We start from the raw sequence: 27,877 nt of genomic DNA, 5'->3' as shown, positions 1-27,877 counted from the left end.
TAATCCCGCACCCCCTCTATGCCTCTTCAGTATCTTTCTGACTCCAGCAGATAGGAGCAGGGGAACATCAGTTCCCCAGTGCATTGGCTTAGTGTAGTAATTCTTCTCTCACTTTTGCCTTTGTTCACTTGACTTTTGTGAGGGATCAAGTTGCTTAGTAAAAAAAAAAAAAAAAAAAAAAAGACATGTTTCTCTTAGGGAGAGTCACTGTTGGCTGGCTCTCTTAGGGGCACTTGCGGACAGGCCTGTTCTTCATTTCCTTCTCTTCCTGGCTTGTTTTTCTGCTTCCTACCGCCTTTGGTTAAGTTGGTGGGGTAAGTGCCTGTTGTTTTCTTCTCTTTACAGCTTCCTTCATTGGAATAGCGCTGCACCGCTGGGGTGCACGTTAGAAGCTCCAACCTCTCCCCCCCCTCCTCCTTCGGACGCTCACTGACCCGCGGCCCCACAACGTCACATTCCCCGGGTCCGCCGCCCGCCGGGAGGTCTCATTCCTCGGCCGGCATTTGGCATCTTAGTCGGTGGGGGGGGGGAGGGGTCGTAGCGGCTTCGGATCATGCTAGGCGCTCGCGGCGCCACAGGCCTTCGGTTCCCGCACTTCTCCTCCCCCCCCCCCCCCCCCCCCTCCACGCGGCATGCCGAGAGCATCAGCATGTGCGCATGTGGGCATCTCGGGGGCTGGCTTTCTAGAGAGGGACTTTGCACCAGTTGCCTCCCCACGGGTGGGCAGCTCGCAGCAGGAGGAAGGCTCCGGAGCGCGAAGTCAGGACCGCAGTGGTGGACAGTGGCCGGCCCCGATCCCGCGGAACGCGGGAACAGCGGCCATTTTGCTGCAGGACCCGGCTGACTCCGGCGCCTCTGAGGAGGACGGGGAGCCGTCGTTTTCAGTCCTGCCACCAGTTTTGGAGCCTGTGCAGCCGTCGGACACGTTGCCCCAGTCAGGGGAGGCCTTGGCCAGACCCCTCCCCGGACCCACCAGCCTTTTCCCCGGAGTTCATCGTTTTGATGCATAATGCCTTTTTGGCTAGGATGTCCCAGCCACTGGATCTTCTCCCCGGGCCACCCCTCCCCAAGCTGGTACGCACGGACCCTCTCCCTGGGGGGTTCTACCCCAGGTCATTGATCATCAGAGAGGGGGGGTGGCGGGCCCATCTCCGGACACCTCTGGATTGTCCAGAGGCCTACCCCCTTGCGCAAGGGAGGGATCCGATCACAGATCTAGCTGAGGATGACCCTCTATTGGCGGCCCAAATGGAAGGAGACGACCCCCGGATCCTGCGTATTTTCCTAAAGGATGAGCTGGATGACCTGATCCCACATATCCTGCAGGAGCTGGACATTGATGCCCCGCCTGATCCGCCAGGGCCCGAGCCCACGGCAAAGAAGGGGGACCCCACCAGGGGACCCCGTGTTGGCAGGGCTCCGGCCACCCACAAGGGCATTTCCTACCCATCCTATGTTCCTTCAGTTGGTTTCTAGGGAATGGGACGCACCTGAGGCCACAGTCAAGGTTAGTAGGGCCATGGAGAAGCTATATCCGCTACCTGAGGATTTCCTGGAGCTCCTCAAGGTTCCGATGGTCGATTCCGCAGTTTTGGCAGTCACCAAACGCACCACCATCCCAGTTATGGGGGGCACAGCGCTGAGGGACCTACAGGACAGGAAACTAGAGGTGTACCTCAAGAGAGTGTTCGAGGTGTCGACGCTTGGAGTGCGGGCGGCCATCTGCAGCTCGCTGGCACAAAGAGCAGGCCTCTGCTGGGTACAACAGCTTCTCACTTCACAGGACCTGCCTCCAGAGGAGACGAGCCAGGCAGATAGGTTGGAGGCCGTAATTGCCTAAGGGGCGGACGCGTTGTATGATCTGCTCCGAGTCCTTGCCAGGTCGATGATGGCGGCGGTCTCGGCTCGTCGTTGTCTTTGGCTCCGGAACTGGTCGGCGGATTCCTCCTCCAAGACTCGGCTGGGATCCCTTCCGTTTAAGGGCAAGTTTCTTTTTGATGAAGATCTGGATCAGATCATCAAGTCCCTTGGAGAAAATGTGGTGCATAGGCTTCTGGAAGATCGGCCACAGTCCACGAGATCCTTCGGTTCCTCTAGAAATTGTTTTCGCAATCAATGCCGTTTTCGTACCGCGAGACAACAACAGACCCCCACGGACTCCCTCTTCCTGCTCGCATTCTTGGAACCGGCCCTTTTGAGGGCGCAGACCCGGCAAGGAAGGACTGTCTCATGGCGCGTCCTCCAAGCTCCCTCAATGATGCCAGGCCGGCCCACGCGGTGATCCCCAGGGTAGGGGGCCGGATTTCTCTCTTCTACGAGGAGTGGGTCCGGATCACATCGGATCAGTGGGTCCTAGATATTCTAAAACACGGTTACGCATTGGATTTTGTACGGCCCCCAAGAGACAGGTTGCTCTTCTCCCCCTATGGGTCACTTCAAAAGCAGATCGTAGTCCACCATACGTTGGACAGGCTCCTCGCGCTGGGGGCAATTGTCCCAGTGCCTCCCCCAGAAGTGGGCCGGGGTCACTATTTCATCTACTTTGTGGTTCCCAAAAAGGAGGGCACCTTCCGCCCAATACTGGATCTCAAGTTGGTAAACAAATCCCTCAAGGTACCACATTTCAGGATGGAGACCCTACGCTCGGTAATAGCGGCGGTACACCACGGGGAGTTCCTGGTCTCCCTGGACCTCACGGAGGCATACCTCCATATTCCAGTCCTCAAGGCGCACCAATGTTTTCTCCAGTTCAAGGTACTAGGGCAACATTTTCAGTTCCAGGCCCTTCCTTTTGGTCTGGCGATGGTCCCACGAATCTTCACCAAGGTCATGGTGGTGGTAGTGGCCGCCCTACGTCAGGAGGGTATTTTGGTTCACCCTTACATGGACGACTGGCTCATTCGAGCAAAATCCTTGAACCAGGGTTATCGGGCAGTCGACAGAGTGCTCCAGCTCCTTCAGTCACTGGGGTGGATCGTCAACTTCGCCAAGAGCAGCCTCACTCCATCTCAGTTGTTGGACTTCCTGGGCGCTAGATTCGACACGGAGGAGGGCAAGGTTTTCCTACGGCCGGAGCGGGCACAGGCGTTGCGGGACCAAATACCCGTTTCTCTGGTCTCTCTCTTCATCCACAGCTTGGGATTATCTACAGGTCCTGGGATCCATGGCATCCACTATAGATCTGGAACCCTGGGCCTTCGCACATCTACATCCGCTACAGAGGGCCTTGCTTTCCCGCTGGAAGCCGGTGTCGCGAGATTTTCAGGCAATCCTCTTGATCCCGCAGACAGCTGAGGACAGCCTCGCCTGGTGGCTAGACCTCCTCAATCTGGCTCAGGAGGTATTCTTGGAGACTCCAGACTGGATAGTAGTCACGACAGATGCCTGCCTCTCGGGTTGGGGAGCGGTCTGTCAGTCGAGGTCTCTGCAGGGTCTGTGGACGCAAGCTCAAGCGCGGTGGCCAATCAACCACTTGGAAACCAGAGCGGTCCGTAAAGCGCTGAAGGAGTTCCTTCCCCTCGTTCGCCATCGAGCGGTCAGGATACTCTCGGACAACGCGACCACGGTGGCGTATATAAACTGCCAGGGAGGCACGAGAAGCCATCACGTCTACCTGGAAACAGACAAGCTCATGACATGGGTGGAATTGCACCTGATCCGATTGGCGGCCTCACACATCGCGGGGGTGGACAACATTCAGGTGGATTTCCTCAGCCGTCAACACCTCGACCCCGGAGAGTGGGAGCTCTCGGAGGAGGCGATGCACCTGATTGCCCACTGTTGGGGGATTCCTCACATAGATCTCACGGCGACAACCCGCAACACAAAGGTCCCTCGCTTCTTCAGTCACAGAAGAGAACACGACGCGTAAGGCGTTGTTGCACTGGTGCTGCCATGGCCCCGCCATCTCCTCCTCTGTGTGTTTCCTCCTTGGCCCCTAGTGGGCAGGGTTCTACGAAGAATCGAGAACCACCAAGGCACGGTAATTCTGGTGGCTCCGCAATGGCCTCGCCGGCCATGGTTCACAGATCTATTCAACCTGGCGGAGGACGGGCCCCTGCATCTCGGGCATCTTCCACGCCTCCTTCGTCAAGGTCCAAAATTTTTCGATGAGGCAGCTCACTTCTGTCTTGCGGCCTGGCTTTTGAGAGGCGCAAGTTGAGATGACGTGGTTATCCGGAGGCAGTGATCTCGACCCTCCTTCGAGCACGAAAGACGTCCATCTCCGTCGCCTTCGTTCGGGTGTGGAAGGTTTTCGAGTCATGGTGCACGGCACACGCTACACAACCAGGACACACGTCTGTGACCCAGATCCTCTTGTTCCTACAGGCAGGATTGGAAAAGGGTTTAGCTTACAACTCTCTCAGAGTACAGGTTGCGGCCTTAGGAGGCTTGCTTCGCCAAGAGACGGATATTCCTCTCTCTTCTCATCCGGATGTCATCCGTTTCCTTAACGGGGCAAAGCATTTGAAGCCACCACTCCAAGCTCCTTGCTCCTCTTGGAGCCTCAACCTGGTACTACGGATCCTCAGCAGAGTCCCCTTCAAGCCTCTATGGACCGCTACTCTCAAGGACCTCACACTCAAGATGGTTTTTCTGGTAGCCATTTGTTCGGCCCGCCGTGTCTCTGAACTACAGGCGTTATCCTGCAGGGAACTGTATCTTCGATTCACTGACTTGGGGGTCACTTTGCGAACAGTACCCTCATTTCTACTCAAGGTGGTCTCCACCTTCCACCTGAATCAGACGGTGGAACTGCCTTCTTTCTCATCGTTTGACTCTCGAGACCTACGCAAGCTTGATGTTGAGCGCTGCTTGATGCGTTACCTGGAGGTTACCAACGATTTTCGGCTTTCGGATCACCTATTCGTCCTCTGGTCAGGACCTAAGAAGGGACACCTGGCCTCTTAAGACGACGATCGTTCGCTGGCTGAAGGAGGCCATTGCGGCAGCGTACATTGGCGTGGGAAAGAAACCTCAGATGGGGGGGTCAAGGCTCATTCCCTTCGCGCACAGGCGACATCCTGGGCGGAGAGTCATTCGGTCTCGTCGCAGGAAATCTGCAGGGCAGCCACCTGGAAGTCGTTGCATACTTTTGCTCGACACTACCATCTGGACGTTCAGTCATCCACCTTTGGTTCGTTTGGTGACAGGGTCATTCGAGCAGGGCTATCTACGGCCCACCCTCAGTAGGGAAGCTTTAGTACATCCCACCATCTGGACTGATTCTGGTACATACAGGGAAAAAAAATTATTCCTTACCTGCTAATTTTCGTTCCTGTAGTACCATGGATCAGTCCAGACACCCTCCCTCAGACTGGTTGGGATTTGTCAGGGGATCCACTGCTCAATTTTCTTATGTCTTTGACCCTCTTGGGTAGAGTTCTTCTATCCTTCTGCTGAGCTGTTCCTTACAGTTCTGTTGGCAAGTTGCCGTTGGACACCAGTTTAGGTGTACTCTTACGGTTTCAAGTTTTTAGTGTTATACTAAGTTGGTTTACATGATCCCTCCGTTTCTCTCTTTCTTTGGCTTTGATAGTCTATTTACTGAAGAGGCATAGATGGGGTGCGGGCTTAGGTGGCACCTCCCTCAGAAGTTCTTGTCCGACTCCATCTGCTGGACAGGGGACATAACCCACCGTCTGGACTGATCCATGGTACTACAGGAGCGAAAATTAGCAGGTAAGGAATAATTTTCTTTTGTATGAAATCACCACAACTAGATCAGTACTCAGGTTTAAAATTAACTTTGTCCAATAATAATTTGACTTTTATTGACACTTCACCAGAACGTTTTGTTCCTTCTAACTTTTCTGGAATGCTTTTTCTAAGATTTTATCATGACGACTGCTGCTTTGCTGAGAGTGTCTGAGGAGGAGCTGCTTGAAAAGTTAAGAGTTCGCACCATAACTGCAGGCAGACAGCAGCAGGTGTTCAGGAAACCATGCTCCAGGTCAGAGTGTGGCATGAGGAGAGATTGTCTGGCCAAAGTTATCTATGCCAGGTATGTAAGCACTTTATCTTTGGCTCCTGGTGCTGGGCAGACTTCCCTCCGAGGCTCTGCTAATGGGATTATCTCTGCTTTAGTTTATCAGCCCAGCAGTCATAGCACCTGCAGGGACACAGAGAGCATCAGCCATGCAAAGGACCACGGAAAACCTACAAATAAAATATCCAGTATTCTGATGTTTTTGGCTTTCTTCTGGGGGATGGGAGGGTTGGGTTACTACTTTTTTTTTTTCTTTCCCCTAGAATTAACTTGTGTGTTTATTTTGATCTTTGCTGCAGTTTTTTCATTTTAGATTTTTTTGGAAATACCTGTTATCCCATTATTAGATAGCTCAATGTTTTGGTAGTAAATTTGTAACATCGTGCATAAGCAAGCCGGCAAACTTGCGTAAGTTTATAGCAGACTTACATGTGTAAATCCACTCAAAAAATTATCTCACCAAATCTACTCCCCCCCCCCCCCTTACCTCCAAAAACACACACATGCCCTCTAAAATGTTCTTAGAATGTTTTTCTTGAAAATGTACCCTCCTACTTTTGGAAATCCGAACGTATGCATGTTAAGTCCAAACCCCTCCCCAACTCTGCCTTCAGGAACGATTATGCTCAATCCGGGTAAACTTCCACGCAAATGCGTCATGCTCCCTCTCTTGCCGTGTTTAAATCCCATCTAAAGACCCACCTTTTTGAAATCGCTTTTAAATCTTATGCCAGATTGTCTGCTTTTAGTCTTGTTAACTTTCTTTCATTTTTAACCATTGTCTTGCTTTATGAAATACCCCAAGTCTCTTGTCCTATATGTTTGTCTTGGATTGTAAGCTCTACTGAGCAGGGACTGTCTTTTTGTGTGTTTGTACAGTGCTGTGTATGTCGTGTAGCGCTATAGAAATGATAAGTAGTAGTAGTAAAAGGCCATGCCCTGTGTATGACTGACTTTTAGAAGTCCCTTGGGAAAAGGCCCTCTTAAGGAGCACATTTGAAACCCTGCAGGGTATTTTGTCCCTGTGGTTTTCCAGGCACATTTTCTAAGGGAAAATCCCCCGTCCCATAGACTTTTTCTCTTTGGAAATGGAGAGCTGGCTGCGCCATGGGTACATTCAGTACCTGTAGACTTTGCACTTGGCTCTGTGGCAGGAATGAAGTCCTCAGCTTAAACCAAAACTAACTCCCTGCAGGTGGTCAGCCAGCTCCACTTTCGGGGACCCCCCCTCCCCCCTTTTCACCTTGGAGAAAAGTACCCACACTGTCAAATAGCAGGGGGTGGGGGAGGGTAAGACAGCAGTTTTCAACAGGGCTTTTTCCATGGGTAAACAGGTTTGAAAACAATTCTCTTCTTTGTAACTGAGAAGAATGGTTTTGGAATTAAAGAAAGCTTGGGGAGTAACAGAGAGGGTCCTTAGTCATGGGTAAGTGAGGGTAAAGCCAGAGATCAAGCTGCCATATGTTTCCTTGTTTCTTTTCTTCAGCTCTTAGCTGGCTTTGCTTTATTTTGCAGATTATTTGACTGGCTTGTTACTGTGATAAACAGAAGCATCTGTGCAGATTTTTCTACATGGACCAACTTTATAGGTATTTTTCAAATGTATTTTGTTACTGCAGACCTGAATAGGGGATTTCCTATTCACTGTGGCTCACATGCTGGGTAATACATTGAAATCTTCAGCTCAGTGTGCTGCGGCAGTCAAAAAAGCAAACAATGTTAGGAATTATTAGGAAGGGAATGGTTAATAAAACGGAAAATGTCATAATGCCTCTGTATCGCTCCATGGTGAGACACACCTTGAGTACTGAGTACAATTCTGGTTGCCGCATCTCAAAAAAGATATAATTGCACTGGAGAAGGTAAAGAGAAGGGCAACCAAAATGATAAAGGGGATGGAACTGCTCCCCTATGAGGAAAGACTAAAGAGGATAGGGCTGTTCAGCTTGGAGAAGAGACAGCTGAGGAGGGATATGAGAGGTCTAGAACAGGAAAATATGAATCGGTTATTTACTTTTTTGGATAATAGAAGGACTAGGGAGCACTCCATGAAGTTAGCAAGTAACACATTCAGAACAAAGCAGAGAGAATTATTTTTCACTCAACGCACAATTAAGCTCTGAAATTTGTTGCCAGAGGATGTGGTTAGGGCACTTAGTGTAGCTGGGTTTAAAAAAGGTTTGGATAAGTTTCTGAAGGAGAAGTCCATTAACTGCTAATCAAGTTGTCTTACAGAATAGCCACTGGCGTTAGTAGCATGGGATCTGTTTAATGTTTGGGTACTTGCCAGGCACTTGTAACCTGGATTGGCCACTATTGGAAACAGGATGCTGGGCTTGATGGACCCTTGTCTGACCCAGTATGGCAACTTATCTTCTTATGCTAGGTTGTTAATTCCCAAAACACAGTTTTACTGACCAGATTTTCTTTTTTTTTTTTTTTTTTTTTTTTTACTGATGTGCCTGGTAGATAAATTAAAAGAGTAGAAAACAGCAAAAAACGTGAAAGATCATCAGTAAGAATGTTATTCAGGAGTCTGGGGGAGGGGTGTCCTCTTGGAAACTGCAGCCTCATTTAGAGCTGGAACATGAAGCAGGGAAACGCAGAATCTGAGACAGAGCATGATGCACGTTCCCAGCAATCTCACCTCACACCTGCCGCAGCTTCTTCAGCCAAATACGTCACTTCTAGTACCTGCCCTCACACCGATGACATCAGAGGGAACCAGAAAATGTAAATGTAATTTCCCTGTTTCATATACAGAGTTTCATATATATTAAAATGGTGTACAGTAAAAAGTAAATGATAAAAAATACAAAAATTACCAAACTCAAAACAATTAATATGCCATCTATTCTAACATTCAACCAACTGCATAGAATCTGTTAAAGCTCCTAACACTCAAGTAGTCTTAAAAAAGAATTAGTTAAAAGCTCTGATAAACAACCAAGTTTTTATCAGTTCCCTACATTTAAAATGTTTTTTCTGTCTATAAATCCATAGGTAGGGAGTTCCACAAAAGTGGTGCTTGGTATTGAAAAGAAGTTTGTCTAGTACTGTTAAGTCTTATTTCATGAGGAGATGGAAGTGTTAGCAGTTCAAGTTGAGATGATCTAAGGGCCCTTACTGGTCTATATGAAACTGGAAGACTTGGGGGCTTGATAGGTCAGGCAAAAAATCTTAACATAAGATTTGCCATACTGGGTCAGACCAAAGGTCCATCAACCCAGTATCCTATTTCCAACAGTGGCCAATCCAGGTCACAAATACCTGGCAGGATCCCAAGGGGTAAATAAGATTCCAAGCTGCTTATCCCAAGAATAAGCAGTAGATTTTGCAATTTACCTTAATGGTTAATGGACTTTTTCTCCAGAAACTTGTTCAAACCTTTTTAAACCCAGCTACACTAACAGCTTTCAACACATCCTCCGGCAACAAATTCCAGAGTTTAATTATGCATTGAGAAATAAATATTTTATCTTTTGTTTTAAATGTACTACTTAGTAACTTCATTGAATATCCCCAAGTCTTTGTAGTTTTTGAAAGAGTAAACAACCAATTCACATTTACCCATGCCACTCCACGCATTATTTAAAGACTTCTATCCTATCTCCCTCAGCCGTCTCTTCTCCAAGCTGAAGAGTCCTAACCTCTTTAGCCTTTCCTCATAGGGAATATCGTTCCATCCCCTTTATCATATTGTACGTTACTGTTGTAAATTGCCTAGAGCCTTGTGCGCCAGATGATTAATACATTTTTAATGAACATAAGCATCATTTTTGTTTTTTGAGATGTGGTGATCAGAACACCACACAATACTGAAGATGTGGTCTTACCATGGAGCAATACAAAGGCATTATGATATTCTCTGTTCCCTGTACATACCTGGATCAGCTCAGACTCCTGGGTTTTACCTCCCCTCCAGCAGGCGGAGACAGACTAATGTCTGTGGACTTTGTCGTATATCCCTGAGGTGCCACCTAGAGGTGCTTCCCTGGAGTCTGGTATTTTGTTAAGGATTTTAGTGGTAATCCAAAGGAACTGTGTATGATGGGGGGTGAAGCGCTGCTGTGCACAGAACAGGAGAGAGACCTTGAGGTGATGGTGTCTAGCGAACTAAAGATGGCGAAGCAATGTGACAAGGCAATAGCTAAAGCTAGAAGTATGCTGGGCTGCATAGAGAGAGGAATATCTAGGTTAAAAAAAAAAAAGGAAGTGATAATCCTCTTGTACAGGTCCTTGGTGAGGCCTCACCTGGAGTACTGTGTTCAGTTCTGGAGACTGAATCTCAAAAGGGGCAGAGACAGGATGGAGGTGGTCCTGGGAAGGGCAACCAAAATGGTGAGAGATCTTCATCAAATTACTTATGAGGGGAGGTTGAAAGACCTAAATATGTATACCCTGGAGGAGAGGAGGAGCAAGGGAGATATGATACAGACCTTCAGTTCCCTGTACATACCAGGATCAGTCCAGATGGTGGGTTATGTCCCCAGTCCAGCAGATGGAGTCAGACAAAGCTTCGGAGGGTGCTGACATATCAACCAGTGCACCCTCCCTAGATCCTCAGTATCTTTCTGACTCCAGCAGATAGGAGTAGGGGAACTGTGTGCTTCCCATTTGGTGGACTTTTCTCCACAGTTCTATTTTTTTTTTTTTTGCTTCTGTTCTCAAGGTTGGATCAAGTTTGGTTTAAAAAAAAAGAGTTTTAAGAAAGTTAGAAGCTCTGTGTGGGAGTTTTCTCATCTCTTGCAAGCAGTGCTATGTGGGCACCTTCCCTTCCCCCATCCCTCTTTCGGTGGGGTAAGTGGATCCTTTGGGCTTTTCTGTTATTTTTCTCCTGTTTCCTCCTACAGGTTCTAGCCTCTTTGCTGTTAGGGCGGTGGATGCTGGTGGTGCCAGCCCCGAGACGCGCATTCCCCGGGCCCGCCTCAGCAGAGAGGCACATCACTCTGCTGTCACTTACCGGGAATAAGGGTACAATGGAGGCGTCTTTCCCGCTCCCCGCGGCGCTCTTCGGTTGTTGGCTCCGAGCGGCTCACCTCCCTCCTCTCCCCCCCCCCCCCCCCCCCCCCCCCCCCCCCCCAGTCGCCCCCCGAGCATGCCGCGGTCCCGCTGCTCGGTGTGCGGCGGCCCGGGGTCGCGAGGGTCACACGAGGGTCTTTGTGAAAGGTGCCTCCCTGGTGGGGAGGACACCTCCCTGCCGCAGGATAAAGCTTTTCCCACGCTCCAGCGCGCCGTGGACTACAGGAGCCGGCCCCGCTTTCAGCGGGAGCGGCGGCCATTTGGAAGCAGGGGACAACATGCAGCAGCCATCAGGAGATGCAGGGGAGGATTTCTTAGACATACCCCGCCGATGCTTACCCCGGTTCCCTTGCTAGCGTTCCCGGCGGAGTTCATTGTGCTTATGCACAATGCTTACCTGCAGCGCCTGGAGAATCCTAGGGTTTCCAGGTTTGAGCCACCTGTCAAGGCTCCCCGGCTATCAGAGACACCCATGGGGGCCCAGGGCATTTTGGGGGTGGGGGGCACCAGGGCCGGACCGGGGACACCCCGGGTACATTTTGCCCTCCCCTCGGGGGGAGGGGCGGCCCCTCTCCCGGATCCAGGGGGAGATCCGCCGTCTTCACTTGGGGATGATCCGCTCCTTGCTGCGCAACTGGAAGGAGATGATCCACGGGTCCTTCGCATCTTTCAAAAGGAGGAGCTAGAGGACCTAATCCCTCATATCCTGCAGGAGCTGGACCTCGAGCCTCCCCTAGCTCCCCGCCCAGGACCCCCCCGCGCCAGTCGTTGCCTCTTCTAGCAAGAAAGGGGATCCAGTTCTGGCTGGCCTGCGCCCCTCGTTCCGGGCCTTTCCCTCCCACGCCACCTTCCTGCAGCTCCTGGCCAGGGAATGGGATACTCCCGAAGCCTCCCTCAGGGTCGGCCGGGCGATGGAAAAACTTTATCCGCTTCCAGAGGACTTCCTGGAGCTCCTCAGGGTTCCTAAGGTGGATTCAACGGTATCAGCAGTTACCAAACTGACAACAATACCGGTCACTGGTGGGACGGCACTGCGTGACCTCCAGGATAGGAAGCTGGAAGTCTACCTAAAGAGAGTTTTTGACGTCTCGGCCCTGGGAGTTCGCGCTGCCATTTGTAGTTCTTTCGCGCAGAGGGCTGGACTCCGTTGGACCCAACAACTTCTCACCTCCCAGGGACTACCGCCGGAGGACGCAGTCCAAGCGGACCGCCTGGAGGGCATCATAGCCTACGGAGCGGATGCTCTGTACGATCTGCTCCGGGTCTTAGCAAGGTCCATGGTCTCCGTGGTCTCGGCAAGGCGCCTCTTCTGGCTTTGCAACTGGTCGGCAGATTCTTCTTCCAAATCCAGCCTGGGATCTCTTCCTTTCAAGGGCAAGTTTCTCTTTGGAGACGACCTGGACCAGATCATTAAGTCTTTGGGGGAAAATACAGTCCATCGTCTGCTCGAGGACCGCCAGCGGCCTAATCGATCGTTCACTTCTTTCCGGAGTCGGCCCCGTGCTCAACGCTGCTATCGTTGCCCCCGGCAAACGGTGCCCCGGGCTCCATCCACCAGAACACAGTCATGGCCCTGTTCCTTTCGTGGATGCAGACCACCCAGGGAGGGGGCTCCGCAAGGGGTTTTCTCCAAATCCCCCAATGATGTCAGGCTCACCCACTCCTCGTCCCCGTCCCCCCCCCCCCCCCCCGGATCGGAGGACGACTATCCCTCTTCTACGAGGAGTGGGTTCTAGACATCCTAAGGAACAGCTACGCATTGGAGTTTGCTCGCACCACAAGGGACAGATTTCTCTTCTCACCGTGCGGTCCGAGTCACAAGCGACAAGTTGTGCAACAAACCCTCGACAAGCTCCTGGATCTCGAGGCCATCTTGCCCGTCCCCTCCGGAGAGGAGAGTTCGGGCAATTATTCAGTCTACTTCGTCGTACCCAAAAAGGACGGAGCCTTCCGCCCAATCTTGGATCTCAAGGAGGTCAACAAGTCCCTCCGGGTCCTTCGCTTCCGAATGGATACCCTGCGCTCCATGATCGCAGCGGTACATCAGGGAGAGTTCCTCGCCTCTCTGGACCTGACAGAGGCCTATCTCCACATTCCAGTCCGCAAGGCTCATCAGAGATTTCTGCACTTCAAGATTCTCAACCAGCACTTTCAATTCCAGGCTCTCCCCTTCGGATTGGCGACCGCCCCGCGGACGTTTACAAAGATCATGATTGTAGTGGCAGCGGCTCTCCGATGGGAGGGAATCCTAGTCCATCCCTACCTGGACGATTGGCTCATCCGGACAAAGACCTTCCAGGGACAGCGGGCGGTCTCCCGGGTCGTTCAACTCCTTCAATCTCTGGGCTGGGTGGTGGACTTCGCCAAGAGCAGTCTCAGGCCTTCGCAGCATTTGGATTTCTTGGGCGCTTGCTTCGACACTGTTCAGGGCAAGGTTTTTCTACGCCCGGACAAGGCGCAATCTCTCCGAGACCAGATCCAACACTTCGCCACACTTCTGGAGCCCATGTCGTGGGATTATCTGCAGATCCTGGGATCCATGGCCTCCACCATCGATCTAGTACCATGGGCATTCGCCCATCTGCGTACCTTACAAGCAGCACTACTCGCGCGCTAGAAACTGGTATCGCAGGAGTACCAGCTAATCCTCCCTCTCCCCTCGATTGCCAGATCCAGTCTCCTTTGGTGGTTGGATCCACTGCATCTCGCACAAGGCACCTCGCTCGAAATGCCGGATTGGGTGGTGGTCACCACCGACGCCAGCCTGACGGGTTGGGGAGCAGTGTGTCAATGGAGCTCCGCCCAGGGGCAGTGGACAAAGGCGCAAGCCGTCTGGCCAATCAATCGCCTGGAAACGAGGGCTGTGCGTTTGGCGCTTATTCATTTCCTGCCTCTCGTGAGAAATCAAGCAGTGCGGATCCTGTTGGACAACGCGACCACTGTAGCCTACATCAACCGCCAAGGTGTAACGAGGAGCCGACATGTGGCTCTCGAAGCAGCCTGCCTGATGGCATGGGCAGAGCGGTTCCTCACACACCTGGCAGCTTCCCACATCGCAGGCGAAGACAACATTCAGGCGGACTACTTGAGCCGACAGACTCTGGATCCCGGGGAGTGGTCTCTCTCTGATGAGGTGATGCAGCTCCTCATCAGTTGCTGGGGGACACCCTGCCTGGACCTCATGGCGACGCCTCAGAACGCCAAGGCGCCACGATTCTTCAGTCGTAGGCGGGAACACGGGGTGGAGGGCATAGACACACTGGTCCTCCCCTGGCCGGGTCATCTCCTCCTCTACGTATTCCCGCCCTGGTCTCTAGTGGGCAAGGTGCTACGAAGAATAGAGATACATCGGGGGCCCATCATCCTGGTAGCCCCAGAGTGGCCACGACGACCGTGGTTTGCGGACTTGCTCAACCTCGCAGAGGACGGCCCGCTGCGCCTCTGACATCTTCCTCGTCTACTCCATCAAGGGCCGGTATTTTTCGACCAGGCAGAACACTTCTGTCTTGCGGCCTGGCTTTTGAAAGGAGGCGGCTCCAACGCAAAGGTTACTCTGACGCGGTAGTCTCGACCCTTCTACAGGCTAGGAGGACCTCCACTTTGGTCGCTTACATGAGGGTCTGGAGTCAATGTTGCACTGACCACGTCACTCATACCAGCAGGGTTTCAATACCCCAGGTCCTCTCATTCCTACAGGGCGGCCTGGACAAAGGACTCGCCTACAATTCTCTGCGAGTACAAGTTTCCGTGTTGGGTTCGTTCATTCAGTCAACCGATCACCCTTCTCTCTTGTCTCATCCGGATATCACCCATTTCCTCAAGGGGGCGAAGCATCTACAGCCTCCAGTCTGGGACCCTTGCCCCTCTTGGAGTCTTAACCTGGTCCTCGGGATTCTCGCAGGTCCTCCTTTCCAGCCCCTTCGCCACACCACCATCAAGACCTCACTCTGAAGACAGTCTTCCTGGTGGCCATTAGCTCCGCACGCCGCATCTCGGAACTCCAAGCACTCTCCTGCAGGGAACCATTCCTCCGTTTTACGGACACCGGGGTATCCTTACGTACAGTGCCTTCCTTCCTTCCCAAGGTTGTTTCAACTTTCCATGTGAATCAGACGATAGAGCTCCCGTCCTTCGCAGCCGGCGAGCCAAGATCTCTACAACATTTGGACGTCAAGCGCAGCCTAATCCGATACTTGGAAGTTACTAACGACTTCAGGACTTCCGACCGCTTGTTCGTCGTCTGGTCGGGACCATGAAAAGGGTCGCAGGCCACAAAGACCACGATCGTGAGATGGCTCAAGGAAGCAATAGTGACTGCATATGTCGGTGCTGGTCGGACTCCTCCAGTGGGGGTCAAGGCCCATTCACAGGCAACCTCCTGGGTGGAATCCCAGTCCGTCTCATCTCAGGAAATTTGTCGGGCTGAGACTTGGAACACACTGCATACCTTCGCAAGACATTACCATCTGCATCTACAGTCGCCAACCTCCAGATACTTTGGCGACCGGGTCATTCGAGCAGGGCTTTCAGGGGCCCACCCGATTTAGGGAAGCTTTGGTACATCCCACCGTCTGGACTGATCCTGGTACGTACAGGGAAAAGAAAATTACTTCCTTACCTGCTAATTTTCGTTCCTGTAGTACCAAGGATCAGTCCAGACGCCCTCCTGGTTACTTCTGGGATACTGGGGTTCGCCTGCTCGATCTGCCATTACATTGCTATTTTTGGTTTTCTGTTGGTCTTTTGCCTCCGTTCCTCGAGGCTGTTCGACAGTTCTCTTTGCAAGTTGCAATTGTTAGTATCATTTGATCTACTTTCAGATACACTTGATCCAATCCTTTCTAGTTTGTTATTCTGGCTTTGATATTCTCTATACTGAGGATCTAGGGAGGGTGCACTGGTTGATATGTCAGCACCCTCCGAAGCTTTGTCTGACTCCATCTGCTGGACTGGGGACATAACCCACCGTCTGGACTGATCCTTGGTACTACAGGACGAAAATTAGCAGGTAAGGAAGTAATTTTCTTATACTTGAAAGGTTTTAATGATGCACGATCAACAACAAACCTTTTCCGCTGGAATGAATCCAATCGAACTAGTGGTCACGAAATGAAACTCTGGGAAGGACAACTCAGAAGCATTATCAGGAAATATTTCTTCACAGAGAGGGGGGTGGACACCTGGAATGCCCTGCCAAAGGAGGTGGTGAAGACAAAAACGGTGCAAGATTTCAAAAGGGCATGGAATAAACCCTGTGGATCCCTAAAGGCAAAGGGGAGGGGAATGAAGTAAGGCATGGGGGTATCTTGCTGGTGTGGCAGATACTACCCTTGGCAAATAGACTTCAAAATGTGAGGCAACTCCATCTTGGCTCGCTGCTTCAATGGCAGGGAAAAAAAAACAAAGGAGGAATCGGATTCAGCCAGCAACCAACAAAGACATGAACTGTAGGGTCTGGGAAAACACATGAGAATGGAGGTAACTTGCTTGATGTGGCGGTTTATGCCCTTAACCAAAAGCCTGATACTACACTTCAGATGCAACTCCAACACTGCACATTGCTCTCTGATTCAATGGCAGGGGGGGGGGGAGGGAAATTGGTCTCATACAGAAACCAATAAGAGCCCTGACCTTAGCGGTCTCAGAAACTGATAGGTATAGGAAACTGATAACTTCAGGAGCTTGCTGGGCAGACTGGATGGGCTGTAGAGTCCTTTTCTGCCATCGCTATCTAAAACTTGGGGTGCCATCTGCATTCCTTCAGTATTTCTCTATCTCCAGCAGATGGATAGAAATGCAATCCCTGTAGTCTGGGGGAAAAAAAAGAGAGAGATTTTTAGTTCTTTTGGATTATCCTCCCAGGAGGTTGTGAGGCTCTGGTGGGGCTATCCCTGGTGTTGAGGGAGATGAGCAGGGGGTCAGGGACCTTGGGCTGGCTCGGTTGATCGCCAGCAGGGGGGGGGGATATAACTCCTGCAGGAGAATAATTCCTCTGCAGCAGCTTTTTTTTTTCCCCCCCAAGGAAGTCTTTTAGGCTTCCTCAGTATTTAAACAGTTTATATATACCGTTGAATGGAAGAATCAGTAAAAAAAAAAAGCAAGGCTTTTGCAGCCGGTTGGCTACGTTGGGGGCTTGGAGCAGCTGCAGTGAGGTGAGTATCTGGCTGGTGCAGTTTTGTTGGCAGTGCGGTTCTGCGGGGCTCTTTTTACCACGTGATCAGGCCTCTTTGGTGTCAGCGAGGCTTCGACCCCATGACACGTAGCAGTGCATGCTGCTCGTGCAGCAACTTGCGGGCAAGTCTGTCTCACACTAGGTTGTGCTCCCGATGCCTCTCCAGGGGAGAGGGCAGATTGGGGCCATTGGAACGGCAGCCCAAGGCTAAGGCAGGCGCGGGAGCGTCTTTGCAGGCAGCTGCCCCTCCCCCGCCGGGCATGGGGAAAGTTGGCCATGTTGTCTGAGGCCCAGAGCCTCTCTGGGCTGTTTCAGGGGGATGAGGACCTCCCCCCTCTGCTGTCGCCGGTGGGGCAGGGCATTTTTAATTGGGGGGGGAGCCTGATTTGGACGGGGAGGGTGATCCTTCTGAGGATGTGTCAGAGGATCACGCTCCATTTTCCTCTGAATTTGTCCTGCTCATGCACGAAGCATGTTTGGCATGAAAGACAGCCAGAAGAGTGGGCTGGACTCTGGCCACATGCTCGGCAGTCGGTTAAGAGGCCTGGCGGTTCTGGGAGTCCAGTTCTGCACAAGGCATCCAGAGTCCTTGGAATGAGGACTGCTCTGGGCAGTCTGAATATCGACTCGGATGACTCGGAAGGGGCTCCACAAATTCCAGCTTTCCCGGATCCAGCCAGGGCTGGAAATGGTCCAAATGCTACTGATAAAGGTCCGGATGGAGGGTTGAGCTAGGTGCCAGTGGCAGAGGGGAATGACCCTAAGGTGGTAAGTTTGTTCCGAAAAGAGGAGTTGTGGCCCTTTTATTCTCCATGTTCTCTAGGAGCTAGGGATTAAGGTTCGTCAGGAGGAATCTGATCAAGAGGGTGTGGACCCAGTCATGGATGGCCTGAGGAGTCCAGCGAAAGCTTTTCCTGATCAGAAGTCGGTAAAAAAGCTGGTGATTAGGGAGTGTGATACTCCTGAGATGAGCCTGAAAGTAGGTCGGCCGATGGCTAAGTTGAATCCATCGCCGGAGGACACCCTCGAGTTGTTGGCACTTCCTAAGGTGGACGCATCTGTATCTGCAGTCACTAAGAAGACTGCTGTTCCTGTGGCTGGTTCAGCGGCACTGAAGGACATGCAGGACAGAAAGTTCATCTCAAGAAGATCTTTGAGGTGTTTGCATTCGTCATTCGTGCTGCTATGTGCAATAGCTTCATGCAGAGGGCCAATTTGTGCTGGGATCAGCAATTGCAGGCCACGAGATCACTTTCGCCATCAGAAGCTAAGCAGGCAGACTCTCTGGAGGCAGTAGTGGCCTATGTGGCGGATGTCCTGTATGACCTCATCAGAATGTCTTCAAGATTTATGATGTCTGTGGTTTTGGCCAGAAGGCTCCTTTTGGTAAAGGAACTGGTCGGCGGATGTATGGTCTAAGTCTCATTTGGGAGCTTTACCCTTTAAGGGAAAACTTCTGTTTGGGAAGACTTAGAGGAGCTCTCGGAGTCCAAAGGGCACAGGCTGCCATAGGACAAGCCCAAAGGTAACAGAGGTTCCTTTGAGGGTGGTCCTGGTTTCCAAAGAACAGATGGTTTCGTTCTGGTTGGACCTCTGTAGGGGCTCTGAGGCAAAACGCTGAGATGCAGCAATCCTGGAACCAGTCCTTTTGAGAGGGCAGAAAGCTAGGTAGAGAGAGTCTTGGCTAGGGCTCTGGCGGAGCCAAGACCACCCAATGAAGTGATGCTGGTCCACTCCTCTTTTCCTCCTATTGGAGGGCATCTGACTCTCTTTTATGAGGAGTGGGCCAAAATCATGTCAGACCAGTGGGTCCTCAGCATAAGAGATGGCTAAGGGTTAGAATTCTCTCGTCAGTTACGGGACTTGTTCATGGTGTCCCCTTGCACTTCAGTCTGCAAGAGAAGGGTAATTTGAGAAACCGTGAATCGGTTACAAGCACTGAGAGCCATGGTTCCTATTCCTATGGGGGAGCAAGGGACAGGGAAGGTATTCCATATATTTCGTGGTCCCAAAAAAGGAAGGGTCCTTCCATCCAGTCTTGGATTTAAAAAAGTGAATGTCGCTCTCAAGTTTCCTCGTTTTCAGATGGAAATGCTGAGGTCCGTGATTGCAGCAGTGCGCAAGGGAGAGTTCCTGGTGTCTCTAGACTTGAGCAAAACTTATCTGCATATTCCAATCCGCCCAGATCACCAGAGGTTTCTCCACTTCGTGATCCTTGGCAAGCATTTCCAATTTTGTGCCTTTACGTTCAGCTTGGCAACATCACCATGGATGGTGGTTGTGGCAGCGGCACTCAGAAAAAGGGGCGTCCTAGTTCATCCGTACCTGGACGACTGGCTCATTTGAGCAGTGTCGGAAGTCCTTGCTGTTCAGGTGGTAGCTCAAGCTTGCAGCAATTAAGGTCGCTGGGGTGGGTGGTGAATCTGGCGAAGAGTCATCTCACCCCCTCTCAGGTTCTGGAGTTCTTGAGAGTGCACTTCAACACCAGGGCAGGAAGGGTCTTCCTTACAGAGGATCGTATACTCAAGTTGCAGAGTCAGGTCAATAGATTGTTGGAAGCAGAGCTACCCAGAGTCTGGGATTACCTTCAAGTGTTGGGCTCTATGGCCTCGATGTTAAAGCTACTTCCTTGGGTTTTTGTGTGCATGAGGCTCCTGAAGTAGTTGCTCCTTTCCCAGTGGGATCCTTTGTTGGAGCAATTTCATCTTCCGCTATCTCTTGAGGAGCCTGCCAGGTCCAGTCTTGCATGGTGGCTTGGTCAGGAGCATTTATGGCATGGAGTGGACTTAGAAGTGCTGGACTGGGTGGTGGTTACCATGAATGCCAGTCTCTCCATTTGGGGTGCAGTATACCAGAGTCAATCTGTGCAGGGACAATGGTCTGAGGAAGAGAAGGGCCTAGTCTATCAGTTGTTTGGAGACTAGGGCAGTGAGGTATGCGTTAGTTGCATTTCTGCCTCTGTTGAGCGGCCGCTTAGTGTGCATCCTGTTGGACAATGCAACCACGATGGCTTATATCGACCGTCAAGGGGGAACCAGGAGCCGAGCAGTAGCCCAAGAAACTCAGGAGCTGTTTGCATCTAGTTATGCTAGCGGCGTCTCACATTGAAGGTGGACAATATGCAGGTGGATTTTCTGTCACCTGAAGCTGAATCCCGGGGAGTGGGAGCTGTCTGAGGAGGCGATGGCTCTGTTATGTCACTGGTGGGGTACTCCCCACCTTGACTTGATTGCAATACGGAAGAACGCCAAGGTGCCCCGGTTCTTCAGTCGCAGAAGAGAATACTGAGCGGAGGGCTTAGATGCTCCTAGTTCTACCTTTGTCCCGAGGGATTCTACTTTACGTGTTCCCTCCATGGCCTCTGGTGGGAAAGATAAGACGAATAGAAAATCACCTCGGAGAAGTGATCCTGGTGGCACCGGAGTGGCCAAGGCGCCCATGGTTCGTGGACCCGGTCAACATGGCAGTGGACGATCCTCTGTGGCCCGCTCATTTACCGAAGCTTCTTCAGCAAGGTCCCATATTTTCAGATCAGGTGGATCTCTTTTGTCTTGTGGCTTGGCTTTTGAGAGGAGACGTTTGAGAGAGAGAGGATATCTGGAGGATGTAATTTCCACCTTGTTACAGGCTAGAAAGACTTCCACTTTATCATATGTAAGGGTCTGGAAGGTCTTTGAGTCCTGGTGCATGGGCCGAGGAATAAACTTGACTCAGGTTTCAATAGCTCATTTCTTGGCCTTTTTGCAGAGAGGTTAGGTAAAAGGCTTGGCCTTTAGCGCTCTTAAGGTTCAAGTTGTGGCATTGGGCTGACTATGAGGCAAGGTGCATGGCCGGTCGTTGGCTGCTCACCCAGATATGGTTTGCTTCCTTCAAGGAGCAGAATATCTGTGTCGTCCTGTGCGGAAAATATATCCTTCTTGGAATCTCAATCTAGTCCTTAGATTTTTGTGTGTAGCTCCTTTTGAACCTTTAAAAAGGGCAACGCTAAAGGATCTCACTTTGAAGCTAGTATTTTTGGTAGCCATGTGCTCCGCCTGAAGGATTTTGGAACTTCAGGCATTGATGTGCAGAGAACCTTTTCTGAAGATTTCAGATTCCGGGATATCTTTGAGGATGGTGCCCTCTTTTCTTCCAAAGGTTGTATCAGCGTTCCATTTGAACCAGACTGTGGAATTTCCAGTTTTTCTGGATTGGAACACATCGACTTCGCATGCACAAGACTTGCATTTTCTGGATGTGAAGCGGGTTTTATTGCGTTACCTGAAAGTCACCAATAGTTTTAGGATGTCTACTATCTTTGTGCTATGGAGTGGTCCTAGGAAAGGATAGAAGGCTTCAAAGTCCATGATAGCAAGATGGTTGAAAGAGGCAATAAGCTTGGCTTGTATCTGTAAGGGGCGTCCGATCCTGGAGGGATTGAGGGCTCACTCAGTTTGCACTCAGGCGACTTCTTGGGCCGAGTGTCAGCTGATGTCGCCACAAGAAATTTGTCAGGCGGCTACTTGGAAGTCATTGCACACTTTTGCCAGACATTATCGTTTGGATGTCCAAGCTCCAGAGACCAAGGGCTTTGGTGAGAGTGTTCTTCGAACAGGACTCTGGCAGTCCCACCCTAATTAGGGAAGCTTGGTACATCCCAGGAGTCTGGACTGATCCGGGTAAAAACAGGAAAGGAAAGTTTGGTTCTTACTGCTAATTTTATTTTCCTGGAATATCACAGATCAGTCCAGAGTCCCGCTCTGCGGGGGGAAGAGTCCACTCGTATTTCTGATATGGTTCGGTTAGTATATAGGCTGCAGAGCTGCTTAAGTTTGCAGGTTTGTTCTCCTGGCTTGGAGGTTTTTTAAGCGAGCAGTTTTCTGGTGGGGTTTAACCTCTTTTTCCCTTGCTCGTTTGTGAAAAGTTATTTGTGTTAATGTTGTTACAGGGATAATCTTGGCTTAGATACAGGTAAATACCAAGGGACAGCAGGTGGCACCCCGGGTTATGTGCCAGTGAAACTTTCTCTGTCTCCATCTGCTGGAAGGGAGGCATAAACCCAAGAGTCTGGACTGATCTGTGGTATTCCAGGAATGAAAATTTGCAGGTAAGAACCAATCTTCCTTTGTTGTAGGTTTTACTTTTAGTTTGGAACCAATTCACCATCTCATCTTAACAGCGATTAAAACTGAGTATTTCTGATGGAGGGTCTTAATTAAAAACAGATAAAACCTGAATATAGTCTGCATATAGATAGCAACTAAATGTTTGATCTTGGATTAGAGTCACTGAAGGAGCTAAAAAAAAATAGATTAAAAATAAGTAGAAAACATATGGGTCCCTGCAGCACAGCATGGGCTTAAGTTGCGATTCTTTTTGATCCTCATCTACCTGAAAGTATCAATCTACCAGGAAGGAACTAAACCACCTTGACAGTTCCTTAAATTCCCGAGCCCTTCAGCTGACTTAGCAGCAGATTACTGTCCACTGTATTGAAAGCTGAGCTCGTATCTGTTGAAACCATCATTATGTGCTTTCCTTTATCAATATTAATCTTTGTTTCATTTGTTAGTGCTATTGGAGCAGTTTCCATGCTGTCTTCCTTCTGCAACCTTGACACTTTTGGATGAAGTGCATTAACCTTTTCAGAAAAATCAGTAAGCTTGAGCAGCAGCTATTTTCTCAATTCCTTTCATTACAAATGGTAGATTGGATGTTGGCCAATTAATGCTGAAGCTCTGATGGATCTAAATAATCTTTCTTTACAATGGGATGCATTTGAGGGGGTAGATATTCAAAGCTGGCTGTGTAAATAACTGAGCTGGTTAGAACTTATCCAGCTAAGTTATGTATATTCAGTGGCACAGTGAGCATGTGCACACTTCATCAGATAAGTCTGCCTGGCTAAGTTTAGTCCTGCTCTTTCGGGCATCTAAACTTAAGATGTAAACTTATGCAGCTAACTCTGAATATCGGTAGTTAGACGTATAAGTTATACTGCTAACTCACTCCGCCCCCAGTCTGCCCAGTACACGCCCTCTTTTTGTGCATGTAAAATTTAGCCATATAGTGACTCTTATGGCTAGGTGGAGGCCACTGATCGTAGGTGCATATTCAGTGGCCGCTACTTAGCCGCATAAGTCTTGCTTATCCGACTAAATAGTGCTGAATGCGCTTTGAATATTGGGCCTGAGGTTTCTTTGAGGCTAGCATTGATAATCATTACAAAAATAAATAAATTAAAAAATCGGCAAGCTGTAAATCTGTTTCTTACCTGCTTGGTTGGCATAGGGTCTAACACAGATGTGCTCTTATTCATAGAGGAAAGAACTTTTTCCACTCCTGTTTTCACCACCAGGTTAAGATTCCCCATAACTCTTTCCAGTAGCACATTCTGCCATTTGAAATTGAATGTAGTCTGCCACCTCCAGTACTTGGAGGCCGGGAGAGCTCATCAGCTATACCTGCTGCCTTAGCACGATTAACAGCCTTTGTATTGGGAAACTACAGCTGAATGGCATTGTCTTTTTTTTTTTTTTCCTTAAAATAAATCGCAAAATCTTCCACTGTTAAAGATTGAGATTTCAGTCAGTGGGACTCTCTTCAATCCTGAAAGTTGAGTTGCTGTTTTGAACAGCTGCATTAGTTGATTTTCTGCTTGCTTTAATTGCCTGTTTATAGCGTCTCATTCAACTTTTTTTAATTCTATCTCAAAGTAATCAATAGGGGAATTGCAAGCCAGTTTTATTTAGTTCTGACTCCTTAAAAGGGCTAAACCTGAATGATAAAAGCCTTGGTTCTATCTAGCTTCCTTTTCTTGTTTTCTAGTGCCATTTTTTAAATTAAATTCCAATTAGATATCTGGGAAGTTGGTGATAGATCACTAAAATTAGATGTAAATTGTTGAAGATCAGACGCTAGCAGTTTCATGTCTGTCCTGTGAATTCCGAAAAGGCTTCATAGTTTATATTTTGGGTGAGACTTCACCACGTAAGATAATAAACCATGGTCCCACCAAGGGTGAAACAAATAAACAAAGGAGTCCCTGTTAGATCAGTAGATCTCGAAGTAAACATTAAATTGAGCATTTGGCCTGTTCGTTGAGTTGGGGCCCTTGCATATCATGTGAATTCCCAGTCAGATAATACTTCTGAAAAAAAATTAATATTTCCTGCGACTACATTAAAATCTCCTACAATGATCTTTCTGTGCTGTACATTCCGAAATCAGCTCAAGAGTTTTTCAAGGACTGGTTTTTTTTTAGTTGTATCAGAGAGATTATAAATAATTAAAGCCTGACATAAATGGACCAATTCTAATTTAACAAGCAAAGCTTCAGTAAACGATAATGGTCTTAATTCCACTTCCACTATCTTAATGAAATCATGAAATAAGGCTCTCCTCCCCTTATGAAATCATGAAATAAGGCTCTCCTCCCCTTTTCTGCTCCCTCCTATTTTGGAAGGATGAAAGGAACAGTTTGGGGGACAAGCTTGTTGCAGACACAATTGGTCTCCATCCTTGAGCTAAGTTTCAGAAATAAAGAATAGCTGGAATTCAGATTCTGAGATTAAATCAATTAATGCATATTTAGATATCCGAGAAAAAAAGTTACGAAAATCACACCTAATTCCAACTGGATCCTTATTCATTTCTTTTTCCAGTAGAAAAATAGCTTGGATTTAGACATACAGAGGATCCACACCTTCAGGGTTTTATCCCTAACTTACAGTCATAATGCCATTGGCCTACTAAGACGGATATCTGTAGCATTTTAAAAAAATCTTTATTCCTTACATGATAAAATTAATCCTAGTTTTAATCTAATGAGTTAGCATATATAGCAAAGATACACAGGGTCACACTAAGGGACAGACCTGTAGAAGTGGCCCACTATAGTCTGACCACTTATTGGCTTATCCGTCTAATAAGGTCCTGTCTATGTCTGTGCCAATGGTGTCACTGCAGCAGGGGGGGAGAGCGAGTCTAATCACAGGGTGAGAATCCCCAAATAAAGTGCTGGTGCTTGTGATACAGGCCAACTTCTGTAGATTGGAAGCAGAAGGGTTCAACCATCCTTCTAATAAGGTCCCATTGGCATCAGCACTGATGATGTCACCACGAGGGGTGGGGGAATGGGGACTTTAAGTCAGTGGCCCCCCTCGGGAAAGAGGCTGAAGAGCCAGTCTAGTTGCAGGGAGAGAAACCCAGAATATAAAGTGCAAGTGCTTGTGATACAAGCAAGTGCCTCAGAGCGATGCAGATAACTTACAGGCATCTAGAGAATGTTATGGACAGGTCCGTTTTTTTTCAGCAATTTTTTTATGGGCAGCCTGTAAATGTTCCAGTGGTAGTAGCCCTGCTTACAGAAGTTAATGTGTTGTAGAGGTCCTATGTACCTGCCTAGGCTGGGAATAGGGGCTAGCAGATAGCTGCTGGTCTGTTCGAATTGAGCTAAAATTGTTTTAGAGAATGGAGTTTTAATCAAAAAGAGGTATTTTTTTTAACAGACAAGCTGAGTAGGTGTTGCTCTGACACTTATAGCAGCCCCACACAGAACAATCTAGATATCATATTTTTTTTTTTCCCAGTGACTTTTATCACTGAAAGATCACTTATTTAAATAATGGGAGAAAGGTGCAGAGTGAGGCATATGGTGGATTACATATCAATGGAATAGTGAGAATTTACTCTCCTATTTTCATAGCACAGATGCTGCTTAGGTTCTGTGGGAAGTAATTGTCCATGCATATCAGAGTTGCATCCTTTCTTAGTCTTGGGGGGGGAATAACAAAGCTGTTATAGCTCACCGCCTTTCTGACTGTCCGATACGCATATGTGTGGTGGTTATTGAAGCTTTCCTGTAGCCCTGCATAATAGCTGCTAAAGACAAGTCAAGTTTATTTTAAATTGCACTGTTTCCGCAGGCTTGCTGGATGTTTATGGCTTTGAGGCTTTCCCCGAGAATAATTTAGAGCAGCTGTGCATCAATTATGCCAACGAAAAGTTACAGCAACACTTTGTGGCCCATTATCTAAAGGCCCAGCAGGTACGTGTCCTTGCACACAGTGTAAACTTATTCTTTCAGTATCTTCTTGTTAGGATTTAGCAGCTAACACAGGAGGGGGATTGGAAGGTGGGGGTCCTATTTACTGCACGGTGCTTACAGTTTTGTCTTTATGGAAAACATTTCAGTAAATGGTATGCAAACGCAGGCTCTCGTAAACCTTTTCCTTGAGCATGTATCACTGACATAGGGAGGTGGGCGAGTGCTTGTAGCTTTTTTTTTTTTTTTCCCAGCCCGACTGTTTTCTCCTGTTCCTTTTTTCTTTTTCACCTCAACCAGAACTGACCTCTATTGAACTATGGTGCTATGAGCTGTCCTTTGCAACTATCTAGGGGTTTGATTGGGGTTTGTTTTTTTTTTACCTATTTTTATATTTTTCTCCTGCCAACTCTGCCCAGCCATCACAGCAACAAACCACAGCTCCCTGTGGGCCCTGAGTCTGGCCACTATGGGTCACCATTGAGTGATGACTGAGAAATCAGGCTAAAAGGTTTAACTCAGGCCTACAAAATATCAAAACAATATATGCAGATTTCCTAGTGTGTAGCCAGATGGTCTCAGGACCAATGGGTTATGCTTCCCTGCCAGCAGATGGAGACTGAGTCGGATTTCAAAGCTGATGTCACCTTAGATACACCCCTGCAGTGACCTCAGCCCTTCAGTATTTCTCAGTCTCCAACAGATGGTGGACGTACCTCTTCTTAAGGGGATTGCTGTACTTTTTGGAAGGAGAAATTCTGTATCTAAATTGGAGAAAACATTGAGTCCCCCTTTCCTGCAGTGATACCTAAAGGTCCCTCCCCCAGTTGAGAATTCCTGAGGTGATTTCCAACATCCCTCAGAGGTGTGCCTTGGTCCAGTAGCTGGTTCCTGGCATGGACTTGGCTGCTTAAGCAGCGGATACAGGAAGCCAAGCATGGCAGTGACAGCCAAAACCCTCTCCCCCCGCAGCCGGAGACAGTCTCTGGTAAGCATTGAGCTCCAGTTCAGAGTGTAAAAAAAAAAAAAAAAAAAAGTTGTACCTCCAGATTCAGAGATGTTTGGAGGGGTTTTTGGTAAGAATTCTTCCAGTCTCCTTGCTCAGCGTGCCGTACTGGCGTTCCTGATCCTGTTGAAGTAATGGGAAGTTGGCTTCAGAGTGAATTGCGTGCCCTCCCCCTCCCCCGGTGGGCTAGGCCCTGCTTTAGGCTTGGTCGGCACACCATGTGGTAGGCCGCAGCAGTGCCATCTTGCGCGTGTCTTTGTGCGTGCTGATTGCCCTCAATAGGACGTCGTTACACGTAGTGTGTCAGCTCTGCACACGTGCTGCACGCTTAATGTTGCATGCATACGTACACGCACAGCCTACTGAGAGCAGAATATAGGTAAAGCCGGGTACACGGGCTGTGCATGCACCTCGCCACGTCCCGCCCCGCCTAGGCGCCTGAAATCTGCGCGCATAAAATTTTAAGCATGAGCCGACAACGCACAGTTACCACTGCCAATGGCTCCGGCAGCCAAGAATCATAAGCGGCTATCTCTCTGCGCTGGATTCCAATTTAAATCAGCACTGTGGGGAAGCCCAGGGAGAGTTGGCCTCCCTGGGCTTTGCTAAGCCTGGCTCCTCCCTTTCCAAGGATGGGTCAGCCACAGCCTTAACTGGAAATAC

General features: G+C 49.4%; 1 protein-coding gene across 5 annotated transcripts in view; it reads left to right on the top strand.

Moving 5' to 3' along the window:
- The window catches only part of MYO19 (myosin XIX), a 152,479-nt gene that overhangs the window by 31,508 nt on the left and 93,094 nt on the right, over nucleotides 1-27,877 (top strand). For 3 of the 5 annotated variants that reach the window (XR_003858125.1, XM_029611651.1, XM_029611652.1), the window contains 3 exons: nucleotides 5,833-6,004; nucleotides 7,505-7,578; nucleotides 26,090-26,211. Coding sequence is in view for 4 of the 5 variants with exons in the window: in XM_029611651.1 (XP_029467511.1) it covers nucleotides 5,833-6,004; nucleotides 7,505-7,578; nucleotides 26,090-26,211 (368 nt within the window). In the remaining variant the exon portion in view is untranslated. Of the gene's footprint in view, nucleotides 1-5,832; nucleotides 6,005-7,504; nucleotides 7,579-22,734; nucleotides 22,820-26,089; nucleotides 26,212-27,877 lie in introns of those variants that run through there. The other 2 variants (XM_029611653.1, XM_029611654.1) reach the window with 2 other exon arrangements.

The sequence above is a fragment of the Rhinatrema bivittatum genome, chromosome 8, assembly GCF_901001135.1.
Source record: "Rhinatrema bivittatum chromosome 8, aRhiBiv1.1, whole genome shotgun sequence".
NCBI classification, from domain to species: Eukaryota; Metazoa; Chordata; class Amphibia; order Gymnophiona; family Rhinatrematidae; genus Rhinatrema; species Rhinatrema bivittatum.
Note: the sequence above shows the minus strand (reverse complement) of the source record. Positions and strands in the feature narration are given on the sequence as shown.